This window comes from Heloderma suspectum, chromosome 9 (assembly GCF_057233095.1).
Source record: "Heloderma suspectum isolate Gila_16-S chromosome 9, 16-S_ref, whole genome shotgun sequence".
NCBI lineage: Eukaryota > Metazoa > Chordata > Lepidosauria > Squamata > Helodermatidae > Heloderma > Heloderma suspectum.
Genome location: NC_139466.1, coordinates 39,909,612 through 39,935,475, shown reverse-complemented (window position 1 = coordinate 39,935,475; position 25,864 = coordinate 39,909,612). Strand labels below are relative to the sequence as shown.

At 45.9% G+C, this 25,864-nt stretch overlaps 1 protein-coding gene across 1 annotated transcript in view; it reads right to left on the bottom strand.

Annotated features, from left to right (window-relative positions):
* The window catches only part of LOC146338631 (vascular endothelial growth factor receptor kdr-like), a 292,764-nt gene that overhangs the window by 22,686 nt on the left and 244,214 nt on the right, over positions 1-25,864 (bottom strand). The window contains exons 20-28 of the mRNA XM_084814171.1: positions 24,794-24,882; positions 22,419-22,584; positions 21,118-21,215; positions 19,514-19,636; positions 19,239-19,350; positions 7,408-7,507; positions 4,538-4,643; positions 2,280-2,404; positions 283-355 (exon numbers count right to left, since the gene is read on the bottom strand). Coding sequence (XP_084670297.1) covers positions 283-355; positions 2,280-2,404; positions 4,538-4,643; positions 7,408-7,507; positions 19,239-19,350; positions 19,514-19,636; positions 21,118-21,215; positions 22,419-22,584; positions 24,794-24,882 — 992 coding nt within the window. The remainder of the gene's footprint in view (positions 1-282; positions 356-2,279; positions 2,405-4,537; positions 4,644-7,407; positions 7,508-19,238; positions 19,351-19,513; positions 19,637-21,117; positions 21,216-22,418; positions 22,585-24,793; positions 24,883-25,864) is intronic.

Here is a 25,864-nt window from a genome sequence, read left to right as displayed (position 1 = left end):
TCTAAGCTATTGCCTACCACCACATCTTGTGGTAGTGAATTCCAGAAGTTAATTATGCAAATTATCTTAAGAATTACTTCCTTTCTTTGCCTGTCCTGCATCTTTTGCCAATCCATGTTACTGGATGACCCTGGGTATTTTCCATTTAGAATGGCTCATTAAATTACACTGAGGTCCAGATCTCCCAATCTAAGCTCCCTGAATGAAACTCTCACAATTAGCTGATTGCAGCAGGCCCACAGGTATATGGTGCGGGAAAGAAAGCATTTAACTCTGGCTTACCTCATGCATCTTTTTCTCCACTGGCACCTCATCAAAGGTCTTCACACTGAGTGGCCGATTCTTGGCATTAATACTGAAAACAAGGTGGACATGAGATTTCTCTTTGGTCAATCATGGACTTATCGTCTATTGGATTGGGTGGGGTGGGTGTGGGTAAAAAGAGTTAGAGCTTTTAAGTGTGTGCCTGTGTGAGTGAGAGAGGGGAGCTGGATACTGGGAAGAGCACCGCTGTTGAGCTAAGACACATTCACAACTCTGCAGGGACATAATGAACCACATTATCAAAGAAGGACTGCATTGTCCAGCAAATCCACACCCTGCTCCAAGAAGGAACCCCATCTGAAGCTATCTTAAGGTGGCTCCTCACTTTATGCGGCAATTGTCCTTGCTGCAGGTAGGGATGTTGGAGAAATCCGCAGCAGGACCAAATGAGTCTGGATTTTTATGAATCCAACTTGCAGATCCCAGAGCAGCCCAGCTTTTCCCCTATTGGGTGGATCCCGCAGACTTGTGGAGCGTTTTCTAACCTTCAGTAATTTTGCACAAATTTCATCATAGAAAAATATGGAATTATAAAATAAATCCAGCCAAAAATGCACATTTCCCCCATGGGCTGAAGTGTGAAAATGCACATTTGGGGGGGGATTTGTGCATTTTGTGTGAATTTGAGCATTTTCACACATAGGAATTCGTGCAAATACAGAAACTAAAAAAATCCAATTCTGTCTGTGGGCGGATGACGGAATGAAAGGAACCTGACAACCCGTGAAACACAGCCGGAATGGATTTTACACAATCTGTACGTCCTTAGCTGCAGGTATACTCACGTTGCACAACAGATTCTGTCCTTCAAGAAACCCAGCCTAACCTGCAGTGTAGCCTAGATGCCCCTGTACCATTAACTCCCCAGTCCTCTCTGCCTACCTCAATAATAGTACAGAATGAAACTGGATCCAGAGTGGCAGATTCACCCAACAAACTTTGCTAACAGAATGCATCACCTGTTTCTATTGGTCCACCGCTGAGAACCTTGGAAGGTTAGGGATGAGGCCGATCCCGATGCCACGGCCCTCCATTTCAATGAAATGAAGTGGCGCAAATAGGATTGTAAGATTCTCCATGAGAAACCCATGTGATCTGCTACATTAGAAAGCTGAGGTTGGACCCCAGAAACCCGGGTTCACATCCCTCCTCAGCTATGCTGTGGGGCCTTGAGAAAGTGGTTCTCGCTCCTAGCCTCAGTTCCCCATCTGTAAAATGGGAATTACCATCACCAACTAAAAACAAAGTTGGTGGGAAGATTTCAGAAAAGTAACTCCCACCACTCTCTCTTTTTCAGGGTTCTGTCACACTCTAACATAGCCAAGAGACAGAACCTGGGACGAGGTGATGGACATCAGAAAAGGACCAGTTCTCAGTACTAAGAACTGGTCCTTCTCCTATCTCCGTAGGGGTTCTGTGGGACAAACAAAGCAGCCCACCATGGGCAAGACTGCTGGGGAAGGGGAAAAACTGGCTCCCTCCTTCAAAACAGGAGTCAGCAGAGGAAGGGGGCAGTTCTAGCCTCCATGCCCTTGCTGTTCCTCAGTATATCCATTTACTTCACCCTACATAAGCAGATGGCTGCTATTAATTCCCTTGAGTAGAAGTTTAAATTGCTGCAAAGAGATGCATCACTACTCTCCATCCCACCCGGGACTCCCTGCAATTTAGGCCCTCACTGTGCTTCCCTGTCACAATGATGAGGATATTGCAAGTAAAGATAAGTGGACGTGACATCAGTGCTGTATAAACGAGAGAGCACAGCAACAACGTTGAGATTTTTCAAACCATCCTGGATCTCTCAAGTGACACAGTTCCCACAATGAAACAGCCAGAGAACACTGCCTTTAGCCTGCTGTTTGCACAAGCCAAGAAACAGCAGCAGCTTTCTCTAAAACCAGAAAGAGTTTTAATGACCACAACAGCTATTTATTTTACAAAGGTCACTTCCTTACCTTGCTTCCACTGCACTCCAGCGATGAATAAAGTTGCTTAAGCTGTCTTCCGAGATGCAGATTTTGGGGATGGACTCTCCATCTGGGCACAATGTAATGTTCAGTGGGATATAGTCTTTCCCATCCTACATATATCATAATCAAGAAGAAAACAAGGGGAACTAAGGCTCATTTTTCTTACTCAGCCTCAGACATTAATGACAGTCACTTTTTGCTGAATCTGTTTTTTGTAGGTTGCCTGTACCAGACGCCCTCTGTGAAGGCTGGCTTCTTCCTTCCCTTCATCTTTCTATAAAACAGCTGTGAACATCTTGACAATGCACCAGCACTGAGGTTTGTGGCTTGGTCCACCTCCTCTATCAAAGCAGAGTTTTTCTAAGACTACTTAGTGAGTTCCTGGCCATGAACTTGAGAATTCCCAGCTCAAATCCTTAATCCAGACATGGGGAACCTGTGGCTCTCTAGATGTTGTTGGATTCCAGCTCCCATCAGCCACAGCCACCATGGCCAATAGTCAGGGATGATGAGAAGTTATAGTCCAGCAACATCTGGAGGACCACTGGTTGCTTTCCCCTACCTTAATCATCATACTGCATCAGCTCTTATGTCCTTGTTTATTGTGCTGGTTTTGTTGAATATTATTTATGTAGCCAAATCCATATCCTCTAAAGAACTGAGGGTGGTGAAAATGAAGCTTAGACAATTGTATATCCTCACAACAACCCTGTGAGGTAGATCAGGCCAAGGAACACTAATTCGGCCAAGGCTACCTAGGGAACCTCATGGGTAAGCAGGGATCTGAACCTGGGTCCCAGTGCAATTGGTGCCCTACGCCAGGGATGGGGAACATATGCTCTAATTCCGATAATCCTTCACCATTGGCTATGTTGGCTAGGGTGGATGGGAGCTGCTGTGCACCAACATCTGGAGGACCACACGTTCCGCACACCCGCCCTACGCAGTACACCACCACACGTGTACTACAGGATAGATAAAAATTACAGGTAGCCACGTTGGTCCATTGAAAAAACAACTTTTATTAGCACCAACTACAATTTCACACAGTAGTGAGCAAGCTTGCAAGTTCACCAGATGGATGGAGTTCTAGAACATTGTTATAGATGCTTACACTGGGCAGGGAACATTGGAAGAGGCAGTTGTCTCCTTAGCTACTCTCATGGGTAGGATCAGGGCGCAAACTGGGTATTCCTTACTGCATCTCTTTCTGAGTTGCTGCCTACTGTCAACAGTATTTGGATGTCAGGATGCCTGTGCATTTGGGGCACCGCACCAGTTCTACCCTGGCCATGTTTGATTTGGTCACCTTGTGGCCAAGGAGCCACAAATGGCATCCAATAATTTTGTTGTAGGAAAAAGAATATTTTACCAAGTAAAACTCTGGACAACTTTGACCGTTCATTTTCTGCCAATTGCTTGTAAATTAATGCTGTAGAACCCAGTATCTATCCATAAAAGCTATGGATTCCCAGGAGCAAATCTTAATAATGAGTAGAAACAGCTCTTTGTTTTACCCCTGAGAAACCCTCTCCAATCCACCCCCAACCCCCACCAGCCTAGAGTTGTCTCTTATGAACCTTCTTTCTTCCTTGTTCCCCCTGGGTATAACAGGAATCCTACAAATTATACTTTTTTCTGCATGGCCAACTAGGTCGCTTTCAACTGAGTTTCACTAATTTATTTGTTTCATCAAGCCAAAAGGGAGAGCGGGATGAACCTGGATACTGAAGATTACATAATTGCCCTGTTCCAAAGGCAGACAGAAAAAGTTGATTACGCTATCATGGAACAGGCCTTTGTGGGACACAAAGCCTTTTATGTTAAAGTTCTTCAAAGCAATGATGAGTTTAGAATGTTGGGTGTATGTACGGTACGTGCTCAAATTAATTGAGAAACAGGATATTCCCTTTCTGGATGTTGAAAACTAATTAAAACTATTGGTATGATAAAGAACCCTTGTTCCTCTAGGGGGAAAATGAGGCTTTCAAAAATTATGGAACATGACTTTTCTGCTTGTCATGGATGGCTACAATTGGATTTGTGAAAAATGACCTCTTTGGTCAAGAGATATATTACACCACCCAAATTTTGCTCCATCTTTTCTGCTATGAAATAACCTTTAATAAGCTAATTTAATGTAATTGAGTCTTGTCTCTCAGCACACAGAATAGTCTCTGCACACATTTAATTGTGGGGGAGGGAGGTTCTATGTAAAATTGGAGAGGTTCCCTTCACTCTACCTGTTGTACATTCGCCTGGAGCAGATCTCCTAAACGTTCCACAAGTTCGGTGAAGGTAGGTCTCTCTGTCGGAACACCGTGCCAGCAATCCAACATGGTCTGGTAGCTACGGGCAAAAAAGAAGTGTGCTTTAAAGTTAACTAACAGCTCTAAGTCTTTGAAATTATCTTCATTTGCTCTATAGACCAGCTTCAGTGTAGACCAGCCTTCCCCAACCTGGTGCCCTCCAGATGTTTTGGACGACCTCCTAGGATTTCTGACCATTGACCATATTGGTTGAGGCCGATGAGAGTTGAAGTCCAAAACATCTGGAGGACACCAGGTTGGGGGAGACTGCTGGATGCACTCCCCCTCATCCTGCTATGCCACTCATATCTTGGCATCGCTGCCAGATGTTGACTACTGAAATGATGATGATGATACCAACCATGTACATGGCACTTTACAAATAATGCAAGGACAGTTACTGCCCTGAGGATTTTTCAGCCAAAAAATAGACACAAGGGAGACCACAGAGGAAGTGGGGGAGAAATGGGGCCAGTGTTAAATAGGGGGAGAATATGCAGTAATTTATGTATTTATTTATTGCATTTATATCCCATCTTTTTTCCTCCAAGGAACTCAAGATGGTGTACATAATCCTCTTCCTTCTCCTCCATTTTATCCTCACAACAACAACCCTGTAAGGTGGGCTTACTGTGACACACAGAGTCTGTGACTGGCCCAGTAAGCTTCCATGGCTGAGTGGGGACTAGAACCTGGATCTCCCGACTGCCAGTCCAGCACTCTAGAACCTGGATCTAGAACCTGGATCCAGCACTCTAGAACCTGGATCCAGCACTCAGAACCTGGATCTCCCGACTGCCAGTCCAGCACTCTCGCCACTGCACCACACTGGCTCTCATTCAAGTTCATATTCAGGTTAGCTACAGGATTTCTTGGGGGGTGGCCTTGTATTGTTTTTATTGTGAGCTGCCTACAGTTCCCCCTCTAAAATAAATAAAAACACTGCAATTCTATGTATGTCTACTCAGACATAATTGGGCATAGGATTGTAGTCGGAGGGAGCAATCCTACCGGGATAGGCGGCCGCCTCCAAACTCGGAGGAAACCGCCTATCCAATGCAAGGCAGGAGGAGCGTGGAGGGGATCGTCCCCTCGTCGCTTCAGCCACCCTGCATTGCAGCTAGACAGCCGATTTTGGCTGTCTAGCCACGGGAAGTCGGAGCGGGGGAAGCAGTGGCTGGACTACATGTTGGATGCGTCGTTCCGGATTTCCGACTTCCCCACCCTGGCACGCCCCCAGGAATGTCCCGTTTTTGCTGCTCCGTGCTCCTCTTCTGAATGCGGAGCGCAGGGCCGTTCCACACTGCCTAGGAGGCAGTGCAGGAGGGGGTGGAGGACAGTTCTCAGGGAACCGACCTATCCTATGGCTTTCTAGCCACTGACTAGTGGCCATAGAATTGCACCCTAAAAGTATCAGATGTGGGGGTGGTTCAGTCCAAGATCAATACAGGAGAACTCTGACTTGTGCATTACAATGAAGCCTCTTTTTCATTTAGTATTTCATGAAGCACTATGGTTTGCTTACATTAAACTGGGAATCAACAAAGCTCTGAAGGGTCATTCCTCCTCCGCAAAGAATCTTGGTGACTGTGGGACTGTGATGCAGCAGGGGGGCAAGGGGAGGTATTTCTAACAGAATTTTCAGCACTATCTTCAGACTACAATTTTCAGGCTTCCTTGGAGGAAGCCAGGACAGTTCCATCGGTATACAATTTATGTAGGTTTGTGAAGTGTAATGCCACCCAGATGGCCAACTCACAGGACTATCATTTTGATGTTGGGGCGGCACAGCAAAGCCACTGCCCCAAGCCTGGACCGCCTGGCTTCCTTTGAAAGTCATCCAATGCATGTAAAGATTCACTATATTGTGGAAAACCTGAGCCATTGTGAGGTAAGATGAGATTTTGACATGTATGACAGCATGCAAAAGAGTAGTCCCGACATTCTTCCTCCATTCCCATGGCTGCATGAATTGGCTCAAAGATCATATCGATGACTGACTAAACCAGGGCTGAGCCAACATTTCTCAGACGTTTCTGAGAAAAGTCCTGTTCTTCACTCCCACAGAAAAAGAAAACTACTTTGCGGACTTTTCTCTGCAAGTTCTCCACTTTTTGTTGCTGTTTCTGTGGCCGCTGTTCCCTCCCCCACATTGTACACACGCACACACACCCACTGCCCCAGAATGACACTAGGTCTGGGGCATTGTGGAAGATGCAAAATGACGGCCAGGCTGTGAAAAACAAACCGGGGGTGGGGGGAAGAAGCCCCGCTACTGCTGTTGCTACTGTCCACAAAGAAGGCAGAGAATTTCGAGAGGACATTTGCACACAACTCTAAACCAATCTTCCACATTTCAGATTTAAGGGTAAATGACAGCTGCTTGGACTGAAATTTCAACACGGTGGAACTGCTCCCACAAAATCCTCCCCTCCCCACCCACTCACCCACTGGAGACCAACCTGTAGCCAACTTGTTTTTAGAAGTTCCAAGAGACTTTTCAAGGGAGAAAAAACCATTTGAATGATAATGGACAGATGAAATTTCCTGAGCACTGCTTCTGGACCAGGTGCTGGGCTAAACAGCTGTTTAGAGGGTGCCGAGTAGCCAGCCCAGGAAGGGAAGGATTCGCGTGGTTCTTGAAGAAGAAGGGTGAGGAAGAAAGTAGGGAAGGTACAAGCAGGGCTCCAGAAGGAACAGGAGGAAAGGTTCCTTGGGGGGAATGGGGAGCGAGTGTGAATCCTTGACTTGTTGGGGGAGGGAGGAGCAGATCCAGGCTTGGCATCTAGAGGTGGAAAACGTACATTTCTGGAGTTGAATATTCTGGCGCTCTCATCCGTGTCCCTTCCTTGAGACGGCGGCAGAAGTCCTCATCAATATGCACCCCTGGGTATGGAGAGGCGCCTGTAGGCACAAACACACACACAATCAAGCTTAGTGCAATAATAATACAAATAAATAATGTCACATGAAGTGCCTTAATTTTTTTCTGCACCTCTCGCAGAAATGACATATATGAAAGAAAAGACTGGCTGGATCAGACCAAAAGTCTACCTGTGGATGAAGAGGGAGGAGAGAAGCAGCAAGGTAGATGACATCTCTCGCACCAGAAATGGCGATGGTGTAGAGAAGCCTTGTGCCGGGACCGGTCAGAATCCAGGGCTGATTCCCAGCCTGCAATTGTACCAACCATCAGGTTCACCTGCAATCTAAAAGCCCTACTTGGATCACCAGTGGCCTCTCTCCAACTCTCAACCAGCCTACACCTCTCTCGCTTTTGTTGGAACTGCCAACAAAATTTAGGATTCTACAAGCCAGCATTGTTTCCTCAAATTCAGAATAAGCTTCTGTGATTCCACATTGCTTCTCTCCAACTGTCCCCTTTTGCAGTGCCACAATTGAGGGTCAAAGCAGATGTGGAGTCAGCAGGGGTGGGGTGGGGGTTGCAATCTGGATCAGGACTGTGTGTTCATAACCTTTTCCACCATGCCTTTCTCCTACTGAAAATTACCCCTGAAACTCCTATTTCGGATGAAATTGAAGCTTTGTTGCAGACTGGGTGGAGAGTGAAGAGAAGAGATTTACAGTGGGAAAATGGGGGGGGGGTAGTTTGAAAAAAGCTCCTTCTTTCCCCCTGCACTGTGGTCCTGATTTGGATTGGGGCCTGCTGTGAGTTTTCAAAAAAGAACCATCCAATCACAGAATTCAACCATGTAGCTAACTTCACATCTCGCTTGACCCTGACATATTGCGTATGCATGTAGGCCGTAGATATTTTCACATGGGGGATTTCACTCCCGGGGCACTGCCTTTTGAGCACTGTAGTTTTACATTTGCTGTATCAACAGTAGTGATGGCAGAGAAATCCACTGCAGACCCAAATAAGGCTGGATTCTCTGGAATCCAACCTGCGGATTCCACAGCAGACCAGGTCCCCCCACCTCCGGGTCCACTGGATTTCCTGCATGGTGGCTCTCCTCTCTTCTAAACAGTGTGGTAGGCTAATGGCACACCCATAAATTGCAATGGCACACCCATAAATTGCAATGTTTATGGCATTTGCGGCCGTAAAGCACTTCTTTCTATGTAAATTGCGGCATCAATGGCTGCAATTTATGGGTGTGCCATTAGCCTATCACGCTGTTTAGAAGAGAGGAGAGCCACCGCGCAGGAAATCCAGTGGACCCGGAGGTGGGGGGACCTGGTCTGCTGTGGAATCCGCAGGATGGATTCCAGAGAATCCAGCCTTATTTGGGTCCGCAGTGGATTTCTACTCAATTTATGGCCATAATTTCACAATGATCGGCTAATGATAGCTGCCATTAGCTTATTGCACTGTTTAGAATGGAGGAGAGCTGCCCTGCGAAATCTGACAGATGCAGTAAGGCTCTGGGAAAATCCATGAGGCCCCAAGCAGCCTAGATTTCCCCATGGTGGACCTCCCCCTGAACTGGACATTTGGTGGGGTTGTACATCCCTAATCAATAGCGTAGCTTAGGTTTTGTTTCTTGAGCACGCTCCGGGAGAGAGCACAGGACGGGAAGGCCTGGCATGCTCTGGTCCATGGGGACACAAAGAGTCGGACGCGACTGAACGACTGAACAACAACAACAAGGTTTCGTTCATGCTTCCCTGCCCATTCCGTGTCCTTTTTACCTAGGTTGTCTGCCCCCAGGTAGATTCTGTCCATGATTTTATTCTTTAATAGCACCTAGTAGATTTTTGTTCAGGAGCAGGCAACCTGGTGTGTTCCAGATGTTTTGGACCGTAAGTCCCATAACCCTTGACCACTGGCCATGCTGGCTTGGGCTGACAGAAGTTGTAGTCCAAAACATCTGGAAGGCACCAGGTTGGCTACCTCTGTTTTAGATGCTTTAGAAACAAACAAATAATGCTGGCTTTGCATACGTGAGAAATCCTATTTATGCAGCCAGAACAATGCCCATCATGCACGGTGGCAATAAGGACATCAGAAGAGCCCTGCTGGATCAGGTTGATGGTCCATCTAGTCCAGATTCTCTGTGCCAGGTCCAGGTTTTTGAGGGCCCTTGGGCAACACCCCCCCAACCTCAGGGAGTCGGCCTTCTCTCCGCCCTCATTGCCAGCAGCTCTTGCTCCTCCCCCTCTGTCTCATCATGGCCGCCACTTGCTTGCTTGACAAGCAGAGAGCTGGGGAGGAAGTCAGCTGTGGCATCTCCTGCTCCGCCTTCCCACCACCACTGTTGTCTGGGCCAGCGTGAGAGGCAGGTGAGCCAGTTGCAGTGGTCAAGAGGGGGACTAAGTCTAGAGGGACTCTTGTCAGTGGGCCCCTGCTGGGGCATGTGGGTTCTCAGCAGGTGCCCAACCAACCATGCCTAACTTTGGCACAGGCCCTGAGCACCTTGCTTGCCAAACAATGCCAAACAGATGGCTCCAGGAAGCCCACAAGCAAGGCACGAATGATATAGCCCTCTCTTGTCATTGCTTCCCGGCACTTGGTACTCAGAGGCATATTGCCTCTGCACCTGTAAACTCCATTTAGCCAGCACAGCTAATAATGGACGGACGTATCCTTTTCAACCTTAGCCAACAGCCACATCCCGTGGCAGTGAGTTCCAGAGGGTGAGAGGTGCATGTGTGAGAACATTCAAGGCCTACGTATGATATATACGTTGTAGAAAGGATGGAATCACAAAAGGGGCCAGCCAGAATCACATTGCCCAGATGGGCTTCTGCTGCCCGGGGGGATTCAGTTCCCCTTAGTTTGTCATGCACTGGTGAAGAAGCAATGCAGGCACTCCCCTGCGGTGATCAAGCAACACGATGGTGCTGTTCCAGCTCCTCAGAACACTCACACAGGAGCAGAAATCGGAGGCAAGGCAGGCCCAGACTCTTGTTGCATGAAGTCAGCATTTGTCGGGGATACTCTGACTTGGATTCCGGCATTGAGCAGGGCGTTGGACTCGATGGTCTTGTAGGCCCCTTCCAACCATACTATTCTATGATTCTAAGTGTTGATGGGATAAGCAGAGAAGCAAAATGGACTGAAGAGGACACACCAAGCAAGACAAGGCCACCTCAGCCCGCTGCTCCCACCTCGTTCTCCTCAGGAGCCCCACAGGAGTCTCACCTCCAGTCATGACAGCTGAACTAATATGACAAGGAAACTGAAAAGTACACAAATACATCACCCAGACCAATACAACTGTCAGGGCGAGGCAAGTAAGCCTGCAATGGAGCTGAGCAGCTCTCTAATAGACCTTGATTTCCAGGGGAAAAAAGAGAAGTATACGCCAGTACAGAACAGCAAACGTGTGGGGAGAAATGTGATTCTTTTCAAGTCTGGTTTGGGTTTTTAAAAAATTATTAAACCTCCTTTTTTCTTTCAAGTGTGCCCATAAAACTGCTGACTTGAGAGCCTGTAGGCAGAAGATGACAGCAAACTGGGCCTTCCTCCACTTATATACAGGACCTTGGATCAGGCAAAGGGGGATCCATCTAGCCCAGCATCCAACTTCCCAGAGGCCCATCCAGATGCTTTTAGTTGGTAACTGTTTATCGTTTGGGGACATACGTAATAGATCCACTGAGGTTCCATGGCACCATTCCCATCCTGGGCCTCTCCATATGTTTTGGACTACAACTCCCATCCCCCATGACTATTGGCCATACTGGGAGTTGTAGTCCAAAACATCTGGAGGGACCCAGGTTGGGGAAGGCTGGGACTGTATTTGTTTTCCCTCTGTCTGGGCTAGTTTCAGGAGTGCATCGGGGATAAATGTCTTTTCTAAGCCAGCTTTAGCCATGATGAGTTCACCACAAGCTCAAACGCAGCCAGGATCATCCTAGCTGTGCTTCTGATATGTAATAATTTTATCACTATCAACTGATTAAAGAATGCTAGTCAATCAGTCATTGACTTTTTAACCAATTAACTGATTGGTTCAATGTAAATAGCATCACAACCATCAATCATACGTGCTTTTTGAGATACTGAAAGAATGATCAAACATCTTTACAGTTTAAGAGAACAAAAGTACTGCTGTGTGTTTGAGATTCATATTTCACAACTTTCCCTGAAATTATGCCCCCTGATAGCTAGGTTTCTCATAAACATTAATAAAGAATTGATTCTGTTCTAACAATGTAAGTTTCTTGTTTCCTTCATTTCCCAAAGAGACTGTAGCATGTTGCTTCCCTCACATAATCTGGCCTCCTTGAAGCCTGGGGAAGAATTTGGAAGAACACGTAATCCGGTCTTAACATAGGAGATTTAATGGAATCTGAATCTGAGTCCAGGTTTTGAGGAATCCCTATACACTTTACATCACATAACATTCCTGCTTGATTTCCTGTTTTTGTCCAGCTCTGGCATGCCAGCTTCCACTGTATGTTTGAGAGCAAAGTAAGGAAAACAGAAACAAGAAGGAATGAATGGGAGCACAGTATCAAGAACAACTCCTCCTTGAAACCATTTGGATAACTTTGCTTGAGCCGCAAGATGCAAAGAATCCTTCCAGCTGATAAGGGTGGGGCACTAACTGGGCAAGGGAGAAGGTTTCTTTCCCAAGTCTTCCTTACTCCCAAGGAGAACCTCCTGTGCCTCTCCTAGGAGCTACAGCTTATTTGGCAGAGGAAAGTCCTCTAGGAGAGACTATGTAGGCATAACATCTGCAGTCTCTGACTCTTCCATTGTCTTGCTTCCAGTTGGTAAGGAAGTCTTTATGAAAATAGTGTTGTTGGAAGTTGGGAAATCTCTTCTGGATGTGTTGTATAATTTAAAATATGAATGTAATAAAAAAAGGACATACATAATATATCCTTAAGGATACACACTCCTTCCCACATCCTTCTCTGATGAAACTCCCCCCCCCCCCAGCATTCCTTTATCGGCTTTAATCATGGTTCATTGTTACATTTACACTGATTACTTAATGCTAACCAGAGCCCCTCCCTCCTGGATTTGAAACCGGGGTTTGCAATCCCTGGTTAAGAGGGAACCTGATTAGTTTAACTATGGTTGGCAGATATCATGCTAAACCATGGTTAAGGCCAACAAGCAAGAGAATAATTTGGCCTCAGTCGGGATAAGAGAGGAGGATGGAAGGAGTGCCCACTGCTGAGGGGAGCTCTCGATCTGCAAACCAGTTTGCAGGGAGCCAACATTTTTCCTGTCCCAGTTAAAAGGATATTAAGTGGACCTTGCCTGAGACCTTGCTGAACCACCACCAGCTGGAGAAAAAAGCACTGGCTGAGATAGCCTGACTATAAAAGACAACTTAAAATGATATTTCCTCAGAATGGTCAGGTGTCCTACTTTACAGAGGACAATCCTCTGTTTGAAGGCATCCTCTATTTCAGGGGTGAAAAACTGTTTTGGTCCCAAGGGCTGCCACACTGCATGCAGGGTTGGGGAGGTTTAAAATCTCCCCTCTCTGCCCATTGAGATCAGGGGAGGGGAGGGGAGGGGAGGGGAGGGCACCAGGATCACAGAGAGGATGGTGAGGTTAAAACTGAGGATGGCTGTTTCCCTGCTGCTATCAGTCCCCCCACCCCCACCCCCTGCAGCTGATGGCTGATCAGCTGGGCAGTGGGGAAAAGTGGCCAGGGCACCCTGCAGCTCTGCAGGCAGCATGTGGCCTGTGAACCACAGGTTGCCCATCTGTGCTCTCTTTGTAGGGTTGTCGGAGGACCATCCTCTATCGGAAGGCATGTCCACTCCAAGGCCAGTTTAAAAGTAACGAACCCTCAGAAGAAAGAGGGCGGGCCTTGTCCTGGCTCATGCACAGTGAGAGCTTGGCGAGCACACTCAGCGGCAGGCACACCGGTCACCTGGCCACACTCCCCCATTGTTGTGAGATGTACTGTATTTCCACTTAAATTATAGTAATTATTTTTAAATCTGCATCTATACAAATGAATTAGTACATGCAAATGCTTATGCAAATGTATGGCCTCTTTTGTCCTCTTTTTTTAGAACATAAGAAGAGCATGCTGGGTCAGACCATGGGTCCACCCAGTCCAGCATTCTGTTCATACAGTGGCCATCCAGCTGTTGACTGGGAGCCGACAAGCAGGACATGAGTGCATCAGCACCCTCCCACCCATGTTCCCCAGCAACGGGTGTACATTGGCATACAGTGCCTCTGGTACTGGAGGTAGCACATAGCCATCAGGACTAGTAGCGATTGATAGCCATTGATAGGAATTTGTCCAACCCCTTTTAAAGCCATCCACATGGCTTTAGAGATGCATTTCCTCTTTTTTGGCCACCCTACCTTTGCTGGATAAACACCTGGTGTTATAGTATTGTGAGTTTCTTATTTACACCAGTATCTTTCATTGCTTTGAAAAAAACTTGCAAATTTGATCCCAGGAAGGGCTGCCGTTCTATATTGCACCATTTAGCCAATTTCAAAATGCAGTGGACATAACCTGGCATTTCAATAATTTCAAGAGGTATCAAAGACCAAATCAAGTCAAGGAGCCCTCCTCAGTCTGCACACACAAGGGCTGCAATTTGCCAAGATATCTATGTAAGGTCTTAAAAATTAGTATGGTAGGTAACTGAAACCAAAATAAAGCCATGCCTTTTACTAGTTGACGTCTTTCCTTTTGCAAAGGCTGTAGACTTGTGTAGGCCCATAAAAGTGGTAATTGTGGAAAGGAGCTCAAAACATGCCCCATAACACAAACAAGCCTTCATGTTCTGGTTCTTAATAAAAAAACTTTTTACGTAAGTGGATTTGCTTGCTCACACAGCTCTCAATTAAATATTTATTGTGTGAGCTGTAGATGAGAAGGTGCCAAACCAAAGGCAGGCCTGGATGATCCGTATGAAGACGTCTCTTTGGAAAAAACAATTTGTTTTTTGAACTGGTGCCACGGAGAGGAAAATGGGGTTTCTAATCCCGTTTCACAATGAGGGTATCGGACGTTGTATTGGGGCCGGATTGGGGAGCAATCCAGCACATTCCTCCACTGAAAGAACAATCCATTGTCTCAGTTAGGCAGTTCAGTTTGGGAGAAGGAGCTTTCTTAAAAGGAAAACAATTCCTGTAGCTTAAACAGTCTGCCAGGAATAGTTATATTTGCACTGAATATTATGTTTTTACTAAAGCTTCTATACTAAAAGGTTAGAGAGCTGGATTTTGCCAGTTAACCATTGGGTGCTTGAATATATTTCTGGCATAAATGTAAATTTGCTGCCCCAATTAAGTCATTCACCTCCAGGCTATTCTGCCAGCTTCTTGTATGTGTCCAAATCAGTTCTGTCTGGGTGTGCTGTACACTGGCTGTGTCACCCAAGCAGCATGTTAGGAGGAGGAGATGCCTTCTATCTGTGCTCTAATTCCATGTTTTTCAAACGTTTTGCCTTCTGGGAACATTGTCCCCATCTTGTTTGCTGAGGAACTCTTGAGCAGCATAGCAGAGGATTTGACAGCTTGACAGCACATGCTCAGTTCATGCAGTTCACTATCAGCTACTGAGCCAAGTTCAAGGTCTTGTTGTTGGCATATAAGGCCCTGAATCACCTGGGACCAGGTTACCTGGTGAATCGCCTCCCCCGATAGAGATCCGTGCAATAAGATCATCAGAGGATGGCTTGCTGGTTGTGCCATCTGGTGGCAAGCTAGGAGCAGGGCCTTCTCTGTGGTGGGGCCCACCTTACAGAATGCCCTCTGCCTGGTACTTGGGAGGCGGCAACCGTGGAATGTTTTAGGCACCTATTAAAGACCCATCTCTTTACTCTTGTCTTCCATGAATGACTGTGCGGCCCAGTTAGATAGCTTATTAGATATTGTGCTTTTAGCTTTGGTTTTAAATACTTTAAACAATTTAACTACTGGGCTTTTGTGTTTATTATGATGTATTTTAATCACTGATTCTATAAACTGCTTACAGATGTCTTTAGATATGAAAAGTCGTATATAGACCGATCAAAACTACAAACAAACAATGCAGGGCTTTGGAAGTCTTTGGCTTTGGAAGTCTGGCAGCTTCCTTGTAAGCTGCCCCAAGAAACCTCCATCTGAGCTCTGCAAAACCATGTTAGATAACATCCCCACCCCGCAATCATCATTATCTTCATCTTCAGGGAATTCTTCAGTGAGAAGATCAACAATGGGAGACCTCCTCCCCCAATTTCTGACCTTCTGCAATTAGGGATGGACAGACCCATCTCCATCCGGGGCGTGGGGGAGCTCAATGAGCTGCCCCCCCCCCGCTCGTACAGCTCGGACCTGCTCGATGAGCCTCCCTGATCGCCCCACCCACCGAGCCATGCGAGCCGCCCCCCTCTCCGCACCAAGGACTCTGGTAGTCAAGCCCTTCCTTGACAGCCGGTGGAGGCAGGACGGGTCCCAGTGCGGCCACCCTGCAGTGCTCAAGCCCAGTCCTCCTCCTGAGGAGGCCAGGGATAGAGAGCTGGGGTGCTACTGAGGCCCTTCCTGCCTGTGCTGGTTATCAAGGGCTTCCTTGACAGCTGGCTGAGGCAGGAAAAGTCCTCCTTGGCAGTATTCCCAGTTGCTTGCCAAGTGCTGGGATGCTTGGCGGCTGGGTCTGTCAGCGCCCCACAGCTCGGTGTACGGAGTCTGGGAGGCTGGATGCACGCGTGTGGGCGGGGGGGGGAGTCCGTCGGACTCCATCCCCTCCTCAGACTCCCGCGTCATCCCTACCTGCAATGCATAGCCTCGGGAGTGTGTTCACACTCTCCATTCACATGAGGGAATAGTGAAGCCCCCAAGCCCAGCAAGTGCAAATTGAGCACGTGCCCATTTATTTATTTATTTATTTATTTATTATTAAATTTATTAATCGCCCATCTGGCTGGTCACCCAGCCACTCTGGGCGATGTACAACACACCATAAAACAATTTAAAACAATAAAATTCTACCATATTTTTTTTTAAAAAATACCCTAACCCACCCCAAATGCCTGCCTGAACAACCACATTTTTAATGCACGACGGAAGCTCATTAAAGAGGGGGCATGACGGAGTTCCCTAGGGAGGAAGTTCCACAGAGTGGGGGCCACCACAGAAAAGGCCCTCTCCCTCGTCCCCACCAGTCTAGCTGTCCTGGCTGATGGGACAGAGAGAAGGCCATCCGAGGCTGATCTTGTTAAGCGGCCTGTCTGGTGGTGCTGGAGGCGCTCCTTAAGATAGGCTGGGCTGGAACCATATAGGGTTTTAAAGGTCAAAACCAACACCTTGAATTTGGCCCGGAAAACAACTGGTAACCAGTGCAACTCCTTCAGCACTGGAGTGATGTGATCTCGCCGGCGGCTGCCTTTAATCAGGCGAGCTGCCGCGTTCTGTACCAGCTGCAGCTTCCGAACCGTCTTCAAGGGTAACCCCACGTAGAGCGCATTACAGTAGTCTAAACAAGAGGAGACCAGGGCATGTACTACCGATGGGAGCAGATGGTCGGGAAGGAAGGGGCGCAGCCGCCTTATCAGATGGAGTTGATACAGCGCTGTCCGGCTCACAGCTGACACCTGAGCCTCCATGGACAGCTGGGAGTCCAAAATGACCCCCAGGCTGCGGACCTGGTCTTTCAAGGGTAGCCGTACCCCATTCAACATCAGGTCAACATCCCCCAGCCTCCTCTTGTCTCCCACCAAAAGTACCTCAGTCTTGTCAGGGTTCAGCTTCAGCTTATTCCTCCCCATCCAGCCACTCACCGTCTCCAGACATTTGGACAGGGATTCTACGGCCAACCTTGGTGAAGATTTGAATGAGAGGTAGAGCTGCGTGTCATCCGCATATTGATGACACTGCACCCCAAACCTCCTGATGATAGCCCCCAGCGGCTTCACATAGATGTTAAATAGCATCGGGGAGAGGATGGAACCCTGTGGCACCCCACAAGTAAGTGGCCACGGGTCCAAAACCTCCTCTCCCAGTGCTACCCTCTGGTACCTGCCGGAGAGGAAGGACCAGAACCACCGCAATACAGTGTCTCCAAAAAGCATGGCCCTACTGTCATTTGTGGACTCTTTCTCATGGAGCAACATTACTCAACTGTAGTCTTATGACAGTGACTCAGGAAGCTCTTTGCAGACTAACTGAGTTCGTCTGCTCTCAGTTGTGCCAATGCACATCAGGACGAAGAAGCAACGGTCCGTTTCCTCTTCGAAAAATAGGATCGGCTTTCACCTTTCTAGAAGGCCTAGCCACTTAGAACTGCACACAGACATGCATGGAGGATGAATATCTCCGTTCCAAACATTCTGCGGCTTGCCTGAGTTATCCCTTCCCTCCTTCTACCTGCACTCTGCCAAAAGAACATGCAAAGTCTGGCATGGATTGCTCCATTTCCATGACAGGGTCTTCAGCCAACATGTGGTCTTGTGGGTGTTTCGTTTTTCGGAAGGTCAGCATTTTGGGAGGAAGCGTTCTAGGAGCAAGCAGGGGATGCCACAAATATTAGCGTATGCAAATAATTCCTCCCCCTCCCCACCATGTTGTGAGAGTTCTTATATTGCTTGTGGCAGGCAGAAGAGACATTGGCCATGGGATGCACAGCAAGAAACCATATGTTCTGTGTAGTCTCTGAGCTGAACCTGCTCAGCCTGTGGGAAACTATCATTTGACAGGAAGGTTTTCTGCTCCGTCAAAACGACTTTCATCCAGAGGAGCCATGGTTAGAGTTTTCCACAAACTCTCCTGGTTTCAATTGTTATGAATGTCAACTCCAGCTTTCAAAACACTCATTAAAGGCCAAAATATCAGTAAGTCACATCAATGTCTATCTGAAAGCAACCGCTGGCTGGCTTATGCAGAGTCCCTTCTGATTTACATGTTACAGAAGTGTGTAACCAACTCCCCTGTTTTTTGGCTTAAGCCAATTCAGAGGTGCTGGCTCAGCAACCCCAGCCTGCCCCCAGCAACAGATGAAGCTGTCTTATACCAGCCCTGACTGCTGGTCCATCAGGCTTCTCTGGCTGGCAGTGGTTCCAGGGTCTCGGGCAGAGAGGTATTCCTCCCATCACCTGCTAACTAATCCTTCTAACGTGAGATGCCAGAGACTGGACCTGGGACTTCCTGTGTGCAAAGTCTGTGCTCTTCTACTGAGTGATGGTACCATTTATAGAAAGATTTGGCCTCACAAACATTCACTGCCCATCTGATCCACCCACCCATAGCGATGTGCCAATCAGCAAAACTGGAGCTTGCTGAAGTTCTCCGAATTCCATTTCCGAATTCCATCTTGTGCCAACTCGAGTCCATATCAGATTGCAAGCTTTCTTTTTTCTCTTTGCATGAAAATCTATGCATATTTCTCATGCATATTTTTCCAAATGTGTGGAACAATTGTGGACATCTTTGAAATGTACATATTCTTCTCCTATTGATTAAAGCCTATTTGTGTGCATTTTTCAAAAGTATGCATTTTTTCATGTGCATTTTTCAAATGTATGCATGCTGTTGAATGTACTTTTTTGGGACTGTGAATCACATTAAAAGCTGTTCAATGCATGGACTCTGAAGTCTGAACACAGATTACGTCCGAGTCTGTGTTTGATTCAGAAGGTGCAAACTGGGTAAATCCTGATCAGAAATGGCCTGAAACAAATTTCTCATACATTTCTACCCACCCACCCATCTATATAAAATAAAATAAAATAAAATAAAAGTAACTGCAACCTTACCTAGAGAAAATATTTCCCACAGCAACACACCAAAAGACCAAACATCACTCTGGGTTGTATAAATTTTGTCAAAAATAGCTTCTGGAGCCATCCATTTAAGTGGAAGCCTAGCCTATGAAAATAAAAAAGAAGATTATTGATGCTAATATTATTTACATTTATCAAAATTTATACATCCTGTCCAATCCCAGTGGCTGAGCATGAGTAACATTCATTACGAATGCCCTGAAAGTGAGTCACATTCACATTCCATACACCCAAATCCTTTCACTTACGTCGCCTTTCCGCACATAGTCAGGATCTTTGTAAATGTCCCTGGCTAATCCAAAGTCACAGATCTTCACCACATTGTTTTCAGACAGCAGAATATTCCTGGCTGCCAAATCTCTATGAATGCACTGGAGAAAAAAATGAATAAGGACAAATGAAACCAGAGAGTATTCTTCGATGATTTTGAGCTATTAGAGCAAGGAAGTTCTTTTAAAAACAGGTAATAATAATAATAATAATAATAATAATAACAATAATAATAAGTGGCATGATCCCTCCCTTCTTGTGCATGCAAATCCGTGCACCTGGAAGAGGGATCCCCATTGAGATTCTATTGAGCTTCTCCCGGTTTTAGCTAGACATGTTCCTTCTAACCTGCCTGGTGCAAAGCAATGCTCCTGGCTGTGTTACCAATCAAGGGAGGTATGCTGAGAGCCTGGAGAACCTTCCTCAAAAGGAGAGGCAAATTCTATAAGCCCCAAACTTCCTCTCCTGCTCAGATCAAACCCTAGCAATACCCGGCTTCTCTGGCAGCCATGCCTGCTGCCTTCCTCCATATGCAAAAGCCATTACCCATGCCCAAACACATTCCCTTCTCTTCCATCATCAGCAGGATAGGTGAAAAGGGGGGAGCTTTTTTCCTTCCTCCCCTCTGTGTGCCTGGCCAACAAAGTAATGAGGCACTGTAGGCTATGGGAGCTACAGTTCTTCCAGTGGTTCCTGCACAGGTGGTGGTAGGATGGGGCAACACCTTTCTGAGCACTCAGTATGACTTGTGTTTTTTTTTCATTTCATTTGCATTTCATTTATTACAATGCTATATAGCCCAATCCCTGAAGCTCTCTGGGCAGTTTGCAAAGATTAAAAAACCTTAAAATAATTATACATAGAATAAAAACTATTTACATATAAACAGACAACACACAGAGAGATACCCATATATCCAAACAATGTTACACAATCAAGAATAAGAAAAATCCAGGACCAATTAAAACCTCATCATATGCTGCCAAATGCCTGAGAAAAGAGGAAGGTCTTAACCTGGCACTGAAAAGATAACAATGTTGGTGCCAGGCGGGCCTCGTCAGGGAGATCATTCCATAATTTTCTTGAGGTTTCCTGATAATTGCACCCCCCTTGAAACATTCCCACCAAGGAGTGTTTTGGAGAGCTCACTTGTCTCAACTTTGAACCCATAATTCCTAAATATAAAACGAGACTGCCTTTGACGAATGAAATGTTAACACAACCCATAAACTCATAATTCTGACACAACAAGAGGGTGATACTCTCTCAATTCTTTGTGCGGTTTTTGCTATCACAGCTGCCCACATCCCAAGACTTGAGTCACACCATCATGGGTTCTTTGTTTAAACATTAGATGACAATTAATTTTTTTTAACATATAATGAAGCAAGTCATTATAGACAATGGAGAAGAGAACCAGGACCAAAAAGATTTTTGGATCCCTCAGGATCATTACGTTTTTTGCTGCGGGAGACCTCCTGCCATTCCCACTGAACCTCTGTACAGATGTTGAGGCTGCACACATGAAAGTTAAAAGCAGCTTGAGCATCTTTGATGATAGAGGGGGTTCAGCAGGACTTACTTTTCTTGAGGCCAAGAACTCCATGCCTTTGGCTACTTGGAAGCTGTAGCAAATCAAGTCCTCCAAGGTGAGGGATCGCTTATAGAGATCTTCAGCATCTGGAAGAGAGCAAGCAGCCACTTGAGCAATCCATGATACGTGCAAGGGAACTCTACAACCCACCATAACATTAAGCCTCATTCCCAACATTGAGGTCTCAACTAGACATGGGGGGGGGGCAGAATCTGTCAGAAGGATCTCCGTGCTTTTTAAATTATTTTATTTTACTTCAAATTACTGCAGGGGGCTAATAATTTGACTGGGAACACAGGTCTGCAGGAGAGGGTGTTTGGAACTCTTCGGTTTAAAACACACACACATCTAATTATAATCAATAATTTTATCCCTTTAGTAAGCTTGTTGTTGTGTTACGTGCGCTCTTCTTTTTGCCACCTGCATTTTTAACTCAATTTCAAAATTTAAAAACATTCCATGAGATCAAAAAGAAAAAAAGTTCCACCAAAGGGGAGGCATGTTTGAGGCAAAGGAAGGTTGGAATGGTATGGAGAGAATGGATGGAGAGACAGGTTTCTCAGCTCAGAGTCATCCAATGAAATTAACTGGCAGCATGCTCAAAGAGACTTCTTCACACAACACATAATGCGCTTTTTTGGGGACTACAACTCCCACCTGCCCCAGCCAGCATGGCCAACGGTCAGGGATTAAGGCTGGACTAGACAGATTTTAGTCTGATCTAGCAAAGTCATTGTTGTGTCAACTGAGTTGGCCCACTGACTGTCTCACTCAGAGGTGTAGGAAGTGTTGATTAGGTATATTGAGAGCCCCCTCCCTATCACACTCTTTCAGTTTTCACAGAGATGAAGGGTCTCTCAACACCGCCCCCCTGACCTGTCCTCACAATTTCTGTTGTTGTGCTATCCTCACTGAGTGCTGCACAGTATCTTGTGTTTGCAGCAATTACCACTTCCAGCTGCTTCTTACAAACCGAGGAACTGCTGAAGACTCTTTCCTAATTTCAGGTAAATATTTAAGTGATCAAATGGCATTTTGTGCAATAAAGTCAGCGCAAAATAGGTTTCCGTGTTGTTGTGATCTATCCTGTTCCAGGAACTTTTCAACATCTTTCTTTTTTTCAGAAATTGGAGCTACCAGCCTCTACTCAATCCCCACCTCCTTCCAGCCCTCCCAATTTCAGAGCAGGAGCAGCACCAACAGAAAGAGCTGGCACAGCTTTTGACCGGAAGAGTGCGTGTCCCCAAAGCAGTGAAAACCAAAGAAACTGGAAGGGGACATTTATTTACCTTCCTCTTCCTCTTCCGAGTCTGTGTAACTCTTGTCTTCAATGAATCCTGAGCTGGCAGAGCTTCCTGTGCTGGCTACGCTTTCAAGGCGGCGTTTGATCAGCTCCGTTAAATCACTGATGGACTCCTCTAGCCCTTTCTCTGCAGGGTCCACATTTTCCTGTGGCTAGAAAAAAAAATTAATTCAGAAAGAAGATTTTTCCCACTCTGTCTCTGTGTGTGCATGAGTTCCCAACTCTCCTTTATATTGTAGTTTTTAAGCTTTCATATTTTATGTTGTTTTATGCTGTACCTTGTGCTTTTAATTGTTGCGAACAGCCCAGAGAGCTTCAGTTAATGGGTGGTATATCAATCAATCAATCAATCAATCAATCAAATAAACACTTGTCACACCTCCAAAGCAGGTTGCGATCGAGGGTCCATCAAGTCCCATCATTGCAAGGCATTAGGAGATTTACTATATCTGTTTTCTCTGCCCTTTTCCTGACTACGTTTCCTTGGACTTTTAGCTACAATTGTGTTTTAGATTTGAGTCCTGTCAAAGGCTAGACATTTTATTGCTGGTCTTCAGTGATTTTATGAACTTTTGCTGTATTATCATTGTATGGGTTTTTACTGTATGGGACTGTACAGTATAAGCTGCCTTGAGAGGCCTCTTGCCCTGACAAAGAGCCTAGAAATATTTTAAATCAATTCAATTAATACAATTCTAACATAGGGGCTGGTCAAGGATTTTGTTCAGTCTGCATTTCAAAGCAAACTGACCTGATTCACATTTCCTGGGCAGGAAATGTGCAGATCAAAATGTGCATATCAGAACGCAGTTATCATTTGGATTTCACACTTTTCCGAAGTTTGAGATACAGTTCTCCGCTCAAAAAATATATCAAAATGTGCATTTTAGGATAAAATACATTTAGAGAAAAATGTATAAGAGAAAAATACATATAAGAATTTTGAGAAAACACATATAAGAATTTATATTTTGGGAGAAAAAATACTTTCAATATGTATTTAAATACACATTTTTGTGCAGATTGTTTAAACACCCCCCAGTAGATTAATGCAGAAATGGGATGGAAAGACTTATGAATCAATGCATGCAAATCTGCCACAGATCTGCCACAGAGCAGAAACAGAATGATCCATCCATTCCTGTTCTATTGTGACAAAAAAGGAGTGTAGGGTGGAGCTAGGTAATGAAGAAGCGTGGCAATGCAAATAGTTTGATGATCAATGGCTAGGTGGGGTCACAGGGGCAGGGTCCAGGCTTAGACCCCTCCCTTCTCTAATTGTATCCTTGAATGCACCCCTTGGCTTCCTCCTGTATAAATCCATAGCTGCCGGTAGGGATGGGTTAGGATTTTGTTTCAGTTCAGTTCTGATGAGAATTTACCAAAATTCACAAAGTTCTCCATAACTGAGACAAAACAAACTTGAGAGTAAAAACATTCAAATGTGGGAGAAGCCGAAACTGACAGATTTGTCCATCTGATCTGTCCATCAGATTTGTCCAAAGCAGGAATTTTAGTGCTTTGCTCGTCAAAGTCTGGTTTTGAATCCTTGTGTGTTCAGCCACGTTTGTGGTGCTGAATTAAGGTTGCCACTTCTTTTTTTCTGACAGGCTCTTCCTCAACTTTAGCAGCTAGAGGGAAAGGAAGGTATATCATGGGTCCTCTCCATGCTGGGAATTCAATTTGAACTTGAATTTGGACAGTTAATGTATGGGTTAATGGGCGAAAATTTTCCTTCAGTTCGTTTTTGAGAAGAATTTACCAGAATTTGCAAAGTCCCTTATAATCAGGAGAGACAGAACTAGAGACATAAAAAATCTGAATGTGGGAGAAAGAGCAACTGACAGATGTACTCATTTCTAATTGCCACTTACTTCTATGAGAGGACACAAAATACTGTTGGGGAGACTGTTGAGTGACAGCTAAACAGGCTCTCCAACCATGACAACTGAGTGACCCAATCCACATTGATACAGCCCAAGGATCCTCCAGAGGGGTATAACCCCCTCCCAGAGTCAGGGTCAGCTCCAGGTTTGCGGGGACCCTCCACCACATTGGTGGCTCCCTCCATGTCAGGGTGGGGGCAGCCCCTCCCCTCTTCCTCCTGTGCATTTCCACTTGGTATGAGGGAGGGGTGGTCTCTTCTAGAGGGGGGGAATGGCAGCCTTAGAATGCTATGTCTGCCTTCACTCAGAATTGCATTATCAGGGCAGAAGCATCAGTTTCCCTCTTTCATTCAACGCATGGTATCGAGAAGAAGACAAAAGAGACTTCATCGACACCTCTTGGACAGGAAACAAAACCTGTTTTTTTTAGGGACTGCAGATTTGATATCCCTCGGAGGCTAGTTCTGCATCTTACCTTGCATGCAATAAAGTCTCCTCGTTTTCCTCGTAGGTAATTAGACAGATTTCCGTACTTGCAGTACTCTACTACAACCATCAAAGGACCTGCAAAAAAACCGATCAAAGCAATGTTGATAATGCAAACTCCTGTGGAAATAAATCATATATAAATGAACATCTCTTTGCATGCATGGTGGAAAGTGGGATGCAGATAAGAGAACAACAGATTCAGGGTCAAATGGTGAGTCAGTCTCAGGAAGCAAGAAAAGAAAACTGGCTACCAGCTCAGTTTTCTGTTTGGAGTGATATTCACTAGATCAGGGATGGGGAACCTCAGGCCTGGATGCCAAATCCAGGCCCCTTGGCTCCCCAGGTGGCCATGCCCCCTCCCCTGCCCCCACATTCTTTTCCCCAATCGTGAATCAATCGATCGTTTTCTGGCTTTTGTGTGGGTTTTCCCCACTCTGAAAGGTTGAGATGCCTCTTCTAAGGCTCAGTTCTTTGCAGTAAGAGCTTTAAGCTAAAATATGCTGGCATTCTTAGCATTTTTGCCCCCACCCTTTTTGCCTTTGGTCCCACCCACCATTGCAATGCAGCCCCCAAGAGCTTCTCTAAAACTGAATTTGGCCCCTGGGCTGAAAGAGGTTCAGTTCCCCTGCACGAACTCTCACTTGATTACGGGTGGGTGTAAATGTAAGGCAGAATCCCTGCTAACTACTATCAGAAATCAAGGACCTCAAAGCCTCATGAAGCCCTCCCCATGCCTGGTCCTCCCCCAATCTGGAACAAATTCCTTCCTCCTCCCTTAACAACGGTTAAACCATTCATGGGCACCGCTAGTAGCCAGTGTGGTGTAATGGTTACAGTGTGTGACTGGGACTCCAGAGATTCATGTTCTAGTCCCCACTCAGCCAGGAAGCTCACTGGGTGACTTGGGGGCAGTCACTGACTCTCAGCCTAATCTACCTCACAGGGCTGTTGTGAGGATACAATGGAGAGGAGGAGGGCCCTGTACACTGCCTTAGGCCCCTTGGAGGAAAAAGAAGCAGGAGATAAATGTAATATACAATGTATTAATTAGTCATCA